Source organism: Micrasema longulum, unplaced genomic scaffold (assembly GCF_059751315.1).
Source record: "Micrasema longulum isolate JH-2025_06_02 unplaced genomic scaffold, ASM5975131v1 h1tg003035l, whole genome shotgun sequence".
Taxonomy (NCBI): domain Eukaryota; kingdom Metazoa; phylum Arthropoda; class Insecta; order Trichoptera; family Brachycentridae; genus Micrasema; species Micrasema longulum.
In genome coordinates, this window is record NW_028280142.1 from 68,444 (window position 1) to 78,111 (window position 9,668).

General features: G+C 32.9%; 1 protein-coding gene across 1 annotated transcript; it reads right to left on the bottom strand.

Moving 5' to 3' along the window:
* Positions 1–3,828: 3,828 nt before the first annotated feature.
* On the bottom strand, positions 3,829–9,224 carry LOC148271192 (uncharacterized). The gene is made up of 2 exons (XM_088241723.1): positions 9,034–9,224; positions 3,829–4,921 (listed from the first exon to the last, which is right to left on the bottom strand). The coding sequence occupies exons 1-2, from the start codon at positions 9,042–9,044 to the stop codon at positions 4,417–4,419; spliced, it is 516 nt and encodes a 171-aa protein (XP_088097849.1). The 5' UTR covers positions 9,045–9,224; the 3' UTR covers positions 3,829–4,416.
* Positions 9,225–9,668: the final 444 nt, after the last annotated feature.

The window sequence follows — 9,668 nt, forward strand, 5'->3', positions numbered from 1 at the left end:
TGCCTTACTTACGGTGGTCGCTGGCCTACTGCCTGTCCTAAAAATTTAAATTTTATTTTGCACACATATTTACAAAATAAAAAAAATATTGAAAAAAATAAGTACAAAATCATGTCAAAAATATGTACGTTTATGTGTTAAAGGGATGGAAAATCTTGATCACACTTCGATGTAGGGATGATAAGCTGAGGAAAGCAGGGGGTAGGAGTGAGGAGAATATGAAAGAACAGGGGAAGGAAATTGTGGTATGACTCATCATGGAGTATTGTTAGACCTACATGAGAGGGGAGGGAAGATCTCACCCCTATTGGATGTCGAGATAATGCACTTAATGACCTATGCAGGTTAGAAAATGTTGACTTACAGTTTTGCATTGTGACTGATCAACGAAAAAAAATGTCCAGTAAAAGAAATGAAATAAACTCCTATATAAAATTATTTTATATGCTCAATATGAAGGGTTTCAAAGCTCACTTAGCACAGCTTTAATTTTTTGAATGCCTATTAATAAAACGGCTAGATTTTGTCGATATATCACTGTAAGTAAAAATTAATATTTAATTTTTTTTTTTTAAAAGATCAAGTAATTTACAAATTTCAGGAATCAATTGAGGAAATACAAAATCCTCATACGGAATTATCAGTAGAAATACACGGAGTAATTTTTGACGAATATAGATCATAAGGAAATAGTAGAAAAAAATTGCGAAGAAAAAAATGTAGTGAAAAATGAAATAGTAAAAACAATACGGAATAAATTTAAAAATAAAATCAAGAACGAAACGATAACAGTGGAGTTTCAAAATCAAGAAGAAAGGCAAAAACTTCTCAATAGATCTATAAAGTCGAACAACAGTCGGATAATCAGAGGAAACAAAAAGAGCAAAATTTACGTCAATGAATTGATCTCAGAAAAAAAAAGTTATTCTGGAAGACAAAACAAGCAGAAAAGGGAAAATATGATTTTGTTTGAATCAAGAATAGTAAAATTCTCGTAAAAAAAAACCTCTGTACGCGTCCAATAATCATACGAACAGAATCTAATATAAATAATTTTGAAATATAATAAATTCATTCCTGCTGATGCCGTCTAAACGAATAAAATAAAACTCTACATTCATTAGTCACATTTCGGACGATAAAGTCCACTTGAATAATGAATGTAATGAATACGTATCTCTATACATTAAGGATTGGTTTAATCAAATTGCCGAATTCAATAAAAAAAATACAATTTTAAACATAAATATCAGATCACTAAAAAATTATTTTGATGAATTAACTATACATTTAAATTAGTATTGTTAGCAAATGGATGTCATCGTTCTCACAGAAGCGAATATGAAGGATGAAGAGGCAGATCTTTTAAAAAATAAAAAAATACGATTCCTTGTTCATTTACGAAAAACACAAAGGGGGGGAGGAGTTATGATGTTTCTCAATTGCAATAGAAAAAATACCTGTCAAATAATTGAAAGTTCTGTAATGGAAGTAATTCAAGTAAAATTAAATCCAGGCAAGGAAGAAACTACAAATATACTCGATATTCAAAGACCACCGAACAAGAAAAAAATACCTTTGATGGTAGAACAACAGAATTTATATTACCAAGACTGTTTAAGGCTGTAGTCGGGTAAAACGCACTAAAAATGAGATTTTGCCATTTTGAAACAAATGTTTTTTTTAAATCACGCAATAATAATAAAAAAAACATAAATTAGATAAAAGAAATATATTTTAAAGGTATTCTTTTCAAGAATATACTTAAATAACTAAAATATAATTACTTTTAGACCGGCAGATTACACCATTTACAATTTAGACTAAACTTTGTTGTTTGTTTGGACTAAAATTTTTGTGACATTTTCCTTTATTTCTACGTAAAATAATACCTTCGGTAATACTTAAAAAAATATAAGTTATTGAAATATTTTAGTAAAAACCTTTTTTTATAGAATTGTATTCTCTTTTTTTTAAAGAAGATAATTCTGGTTGTGATATTTAATTTCTAACAATATCTTATTTAGGTTTTTATTACCTTAATACCGGCCCTTACAGGTACCGGCAGAGGTAAAGAACTCAACTAGTTTCGAGCAAAGAAGCAGACGATTAAAGGACTTTCTCATCAACACATTATAACATATTAACACCATACAGAGATTCAAGGTGGAAGTGAGACATTTTGAAACCTTACTGAAATCAAATGAATCTATTTATAATATTTTAAACAATATGAACCTTAACAGGTTTTTCAGTAAACAATACTAGAATAAATATTGTTAACATCTAAATACACATAATATCCTAGACACAAGAACATATATATTATATTTGAACAGCCCCTAATCCAAAAAGCGTCACGAGTTTATTGATATCGGATACCGTTCCCGCCAAGATACGGGATCCTTTGTAGGGTGGATTAATGGAGGAAACGAATGGGAGAAGGAAGGAAAGGCGAGAGAGACGAGGGTAGAGGGCTGAAGATGCACACAAACATAATATATACAGCCCTTTGGGAGACAAACTTGGGATACTGATATGCCGCTTCTACAACTGCATTTGAGCGATATGTGTGTTTCCAAGTAATCAAGTCAAGTAGCAAAACAATAGATACTGTCTCCTGTGTATCAATAACAACGAAGAACCTTGCCATACAGTTTCCCAAACACATTAGTTTTATTTATTTATAAATTCTCCTGGGCAGTGTCGAAGGGACAAGGTCAGGTCACGTGGACGTCAACCGACAAGACGGTTAGTCATTGAATTATCAGAATAATAACTGACGAAATGCTACAGAAAAGCACATGACAGTTCCAGATGGAGGGAGACTGTCCACAGATGAGCCATACCTGGAGTCAGGCGTGATCACCATAGACATGAGGCACGGATTGAAGAGAGAAAGATGTACAAATATTTTTATTTCAATTCGTATTATTTACATGTAGTCTTTATTTCATTTTATTTGATTTTATTTCATTATATTTCATTTCATTTTTACTTTTTTATTTTTATTCTATTTATTTTTATTTCATTTTATTTGATTTGCTTTTATTTTATTTTATTTCGTTTAGTTTCATTTCGTTTAGCTTCGCTTCGTTTCGTTAGGTTTCGTTTCGTTTCGATTCATTTCATTTAGTTTTATTTCATTTTAATTTATTTTATTTTATGTTTTATTATTTTATTTTATTTTAGTTTATAATATTTCCCTTTTTTTTCCTTTTCTTTTTTTTATTTTATTTTATGTTATTTTATTTTATATAATTTTATATGTTTAAAACGCCCCCAGTGGGCTTTTACAATTAAAAAAATTTTACATTGCACAGTACAAAATAAAAATATACAAAAATAAAAAATGAAGGCTCGAACAAAAATTGGCTAAGCGAATCAATAATTTATTCCACCTTTAACAAAAGCCTTCCTTAAAATTTTGATAATGAACACCAGAAGATATCGAAATAGCTAAATTTATTGCACATTTTAAATATAGTCTCTGAATAGGAGAGTAAATATTAAAATAGTTAGTACTAGATTAAATCATATATAAAATTAACCGCGCATCCTGCGTTGTCGCGTAGAAGTTTTAAAAGCATGAAGTGCTTTATCATAGTGGTACTTTTTAAAATTTATACTGGAGCAAATTGCAAAAGTTTATTCTAGATTACTTCGAACAAATGCAAAAAACATTTACTAAATCTACAGTAACGTGTTACGTGTTACTAATAAAATTGGTTTGTGGTCCTGCGACTTGTTTCGCGGATTCACGGATCAAAGACCCCAGGTTCGAACCCCGCTCTTCCAGAACTTGATTACCATTTAATAATAGTGAGATTTGTTTTTTTTCCTTTGACATGTTTTAAAAATTACATTTTTTTTACAAAAGAAATACATTATGAGGCGAAGATTTACATTTTCGCATATAAATCACAAAATAAACCAAAATACAGTTATACTCTATGTCCGCCCATTAAGAAATTATGACTTCATGTCATATTTAACAGATGTTAAGACTCAATATTTTATTCCAAATCAATCACCAATAAGATCCCTTTGTCACACGACTCCACTAGACCGGGGTAACTTTGCATCCGCTCTAGACTCAAGTTTGATTGTAAAAAACCTTCAGAGAGGGTTGTCTATTGATTCGCAGCCTTCCCGCCCCAAACATTCAACTACAGGTGAAAATTTAAGCGAAGATTTGCTGTGGCACACTCTGTAATATTTTTAAGAGTCACTTGGCGGTGTAGAGATGACACATATGATAGATTACGAAATAAGTGTATAATCTAAATTTTGGGGTTGTTTCAATGAAAATATAAAAAAAACAAAAGTGATAACAGAGATTCCAGAACTGATATAATCTGTGTCATTTGAATAATAAATATCGTACCTTTAATTTAATGACGTAAAACTACTCAATTATTTGTACAAAACAAAATCTAAAATGATAATAATAAATAAATGACTCACCTGACTCAAACTGTCCCGGAAGTCAGCGGCAGGAATGGGACGAAACTCCTTCGAAGAATCATTTCTGATCTTCGCACTTCCATCCCTCCTTCTAACTTCTTCCTGCGTGGAATTATCCAGAAGCTCCTTAGCCATCCTGTTGACACTATTAACCTCCTGGTTCCTCGAGGCATCATGGCTTCTAAAACCATCAACCTCATCTTTCCTGCTCGCTTGTTTTTGCTCGAACCTCTCTCGGAGTTGTTCGGCCCTCGTTTTGTGTTCTCTCTCCGACTCCGAGGTGTCTTGGTTGGAGTCTCTGTGGAAGATGAACGGCTTCTTGGTCTGGTGTGATTTCCCGTCCTTGATGAGCAGCTGCTCATCATCCTCCGTGCTGTGGTCTTCCTGCTTGTCGGAATCTGGAGCAGTTCTCCATCCCACGCCCTGAACATGGGGCTCCAGAAACGTGGAACTTCTGCAAAAAGAAAATAAAAATCAGTTTGAAAAATCAATAAGTTTTTCCGATAAAATTGTAGATATTTGTGGACATCTGTTATTGGTTTCGCTTTATGTTTTTTTCATTTATACTATTTTATTTACTATTTTACTGTTGACATCCTAAATAAATAAAATAGAATAAAATAAAAATAAAACAGTTCCATGCAAGAAACTTTTATATTATTTATTTTGTAAGAAACCTTATGATTTTTAATTTATTAATTATTTGACAATTGTAGTATGCATTACTTGACGGGTTGTTTAACTCATTACGTATGATGACAGTAAAAACAAGGTAGATATTAATGCATAGAAAGCAGACAGCTGCTAAACTGCCGACATGTACAGAAAAAAACTTCCAGATTATCCGCAGAAGCTGTATTAAAAAAAAAATTGCCCTATTAATGGGTGAATTCTGATTTACATTTGTACGGCTTCTGGATGCGTAAAATAAAGCATGAACTATCACTCTGGTATAGTTATTCGGAACGAACAAACTTATCTCTTTTAATATTTGGATTACATGTATATACTTCCAGAAATCAGCTTATAGAAATGTTTCTCAAGAAAAAATTGACTTCGAGATTTGAGGGTGTTGTAATCCAGCATCTCTGCTAGAAATAATTATGGATACAAGAATGGATAATTGTACACCATAAGGTAAGTTTGCCGGTTTTTATCGGGTTTTTTAGTTTTTTTATTATTTCTGTATAGTCATTGTTTTGATAATGTAAGGTAAGTTATTGTGCATTTTTAGTCCATTGTTTGTAAATCTTTGTGATTTAAAATTTACATAAAAAACAGACAATATTACCAGTGAAAAACGTTAGTGAAATTTGTGGCGTTCAAAATATAATTTAATGTTTACAAAGAAAATTTGATAAATGTTTTACCGAAATAAGTTTCAAATCTTCTAAGACTGTCATTGTCTGTTAAATCGCTCATCAATCAAAATCTTTAAAACTTTCCGGAGTTCGACTTGAAATAAGGAATTAGCGCGTTTATTTGATCCGGTTTAAAGTTTCCTCCCGAGATTTACAAGCTTTGGTTGTCGGTAAAATAAAAGCTCTAACGAGTGAACACAACTCAAATAAAGTTCAGCCAAAGTTCGGGAATGCGTCGAGACAAGGGAAGGCTGCAAGACAAGCCTCTCCTTAGTGAGGGGAGGATCCCAGCCCCTGGTGAGGAATAATGAGACAAACAAGGATCGTTTGATAGACACCCTCGTAGAGGGCGGTTCATAATCTTCTATACAAACAATGAAATGCAAGATGCATAAGTTAAATGCATCAAAATTAAAAAAACAGAAATATTATGTGAGACAGACCGCGTAGTGCAGTGCCCAACCTTCGCCTCACACACGAGAATTAATTTGTGAAATGTATGTACCCATTACCTTTAAACTACATAGCCACATATCTTTAATCTTTGCAAATTTGACCACATAACCGAATACCGCACACAAATACACTGCTTTAGTATCTGGCATGGAAGAAACATTCACATTCGATCACTTTATAACAATATTTAGAATAATCCCACTTCGGCTGTTTTTCGACAGCTCTTTCAACCTCTATCACAACATGGACTGTTCGCTGTAGTAACGAGAGAACCCTTTTAATTATTTTTTTTTATTTTCTCTTTTCTTTTCTGAAATAAAAAAAAAATGTAGTTTCTTATGTTTTACTCAATTTTATTTCTTTAACTCAATCTTTATGACATAAGAAACTACTTCTTTCACTAAAGTTAATCTTTATTATTACTTAAATTGATTTTACACACTTATTTTATTTAATTTATGAAAGAAAAGGGGATTTCTATAATTGAGAATATATATAAAGAACGTTAGTAATGCTTACTGTTATGTTACAGACACCTCTCCTTTATTTACATTTAAATCAAGATTAAAATGTCACTATCTAAATACCTATTTGAGTTGTTCCTTTCTCTTTCTTTCTCCCTTCCAATTCCCTCTCCTTTCTTCATAGTATGGTGTAGATTTTTAGATAATTTTTGTTTTCAATTTTGAATAACATTTTAAGATTCTGTATTTACCTAGAAGATGTCCAAGTACTTAATTTTTACGTAATTTTCTCAAACTAAACGGTTTTGGTAGGTAAGAACAAATTGTCCCTAAACAATATGTCCGCTTTATATAAATTGCATATGTATTTAAAGTGTTAAAAAAATATACAGGCTGTGTCCAGGCGGAATAAAAACACAGTTCTGTGTGAAAAAGACCACAAGGATAACATAATACAGTTCTATCAGAATCTTGGATGTATGTATTTGACTCATTGTCTATTCTAAGACGAAAATTCTAAAAAAGAAAATCAAGTGGATAGGTTGCTGGGTTGCTATGCATCAGGTTGGTGGGTTACCTACCACGATTGCGGTTCCAGGTTCGATTTCTGGCAAGGTCAAGATAAAATATTGTTTTAAAATTAGATTTTACACGGCATTATTTCATTGTCCCAGGGCACTGAAATAAAGCGAAAGACTTGTAACTGACTTTAGTCATATGCAGCTTAGCTACATATATTGCTATCACCGGAACCGGGGTCTCACACAAAATGCAATACGGGCCAATAGAAAGCGCTGTCAAAATGATCGCTTCTCTTTTCCACGCCGACAGCCTTCCAACGAATATGTGTATAGAAGATAAGATGATCAGCCTTACGCTTCAGATGCCAGTCTAGAAATATTAAATTGTAGAAGCAAACGACCACCTTTAAAACCAATATTTTACGTCCACCCTGCCAGTAATCGTACCCAGGATCTCAAGAATGCCAGAGAAATGCGCCAATCACTATACAACGAGGCGGAACTATCTCCACTAAAACTGTATTTTTAATTCTTCACACACAAAAAATAATGAATACGCGTTTTGCATAAAAAAATATAAATGAAAGGAATATTAAAAATAAAAACAAAAACGTATTAGGTAATACAAGAACGATCAAGGTGCCCATACCTAATTACGCTCTTCGCATTTCTAAGACCTTATTGAATCTATCATTATACCAAATCGTTTAGAAATCTATATCTGATTACATCTTTGATAGGGCAGATTAAGTGCTGTTATACGCGCTCGAAGCCTACAGCATATTTATTAATTTATCTGGGTTATCAAACCGGATTCTAGTATTTGAACAGACTGTCAACAGACCTTGACATTAGCGACTGCAATGAATTTTTAATAACATATCCAAGCCGACAACACATTAATTTAACAATTTTTGAGATTTAAATTTATTTTCATTGGACCAAATAACATTGGAAATAAAACAAAATATTTAATGCGTTAAATCGGGACAACGTATATCAAGCTAGGAACTATTGAGCGATGGCTTGATATTATGAAGCCATAAAACTCTCCCATAGCGAGAGTATTAGCCTCATAAACTTGGCATAAAGTTACACTTAAGTATGGTGGTATAATTCGGGTGGGAATACCATCCTTATTCTACCACTATACTTAGGCGTAACTTAACGCAGAGTTTATGATTAAGGCCTATATAGTTTAAGCAGCAAACCGTAATCAAACAGTAGAAAAGACATTTTTTAAAAGAATAACATGCTTAGCATTTATTTTAAAGCATTTTCAGAAGGAGAGAAAAAAACGATATGGAAGGAAGTTATACCAAAAAAACATGAACACCCTTTCAAATGATAGATGCATTGAATTTCTATTTTACGCCTAAATAATGCAAAATTACATTATTTGCAATAACCAACGACTTATTATTGAGTAAAAAAAAACATATTACAGTACAATTTGGTTTCGTCAGCCTTATGCATCAGACCGCCTCGTGGTCAAATAATCAGCGCATTTGCCTACAATGCCTACCATGCAAGAGATCTCGGGTTCAATTTCTGACATGGTTGACATGAAAAGTTAAAAAAGGCGTTTTAATGACGAAAAATTTTAAAGTCCCTAAAATGGAATGGCACTAAAGCACCAATAATTTTTATTTCACGTAGCCAAAACGTTCTAGATACGCTGCGGTTGGTGTTCTAATGCAGTTCTCTATGCACCATAAGGTACGAAAAGGGAAAATGAAACGATATTACAAAAAAAATTCTTACGGCTTTTCCATGGTTTGAGAAAATTTTCATACTCGAATACGCAATCAAAATATTTCACCGCTCCTGCAAAACACTTTGAAAATTAAAGTACAAGGTAAACTTGATCACACTGAAATTAAAACGCTTAAGCATGAAAGCCCGCCCTTTAAGAAATCCTACCCTCCACGTTAGCGTCGCTGAAAGGCAGTTTAGCAAATTACCGCCCTTCACCCATCCGCATCCCCCGAGACACGAGACAATCCGGGAATAATGAGGAGGCTTAAGACGTTGACCGATCGCCTCCACACGAGGAACTGATACAATACCGCGGGGTACTAATTTCTTGCTCAGATTTATTCGGCTTGTAGTTACACGTCGCGTTAGGCTGTGATTAATAATGGTCTCGTCGTTCTGCGCATCCATGCTGAGGTGTTCCGTAGGGCAAAAATTTGGGGCCAACACTGATGTCTTATTATGAAGATAAAGGACTACAATATTAAATGTGGATTGTTCTGGCTTCAAAAACATTTTTTTCTGAATAATTTACAATCTAAACGTTGAATAATATTTATATAATTTAAGGTATGACCCGCTAAGGTTCTATTCTAGAGGCTTGTCAGCAGGTGGAAAAGAAAGGATATGGAAGGAAGTTATGA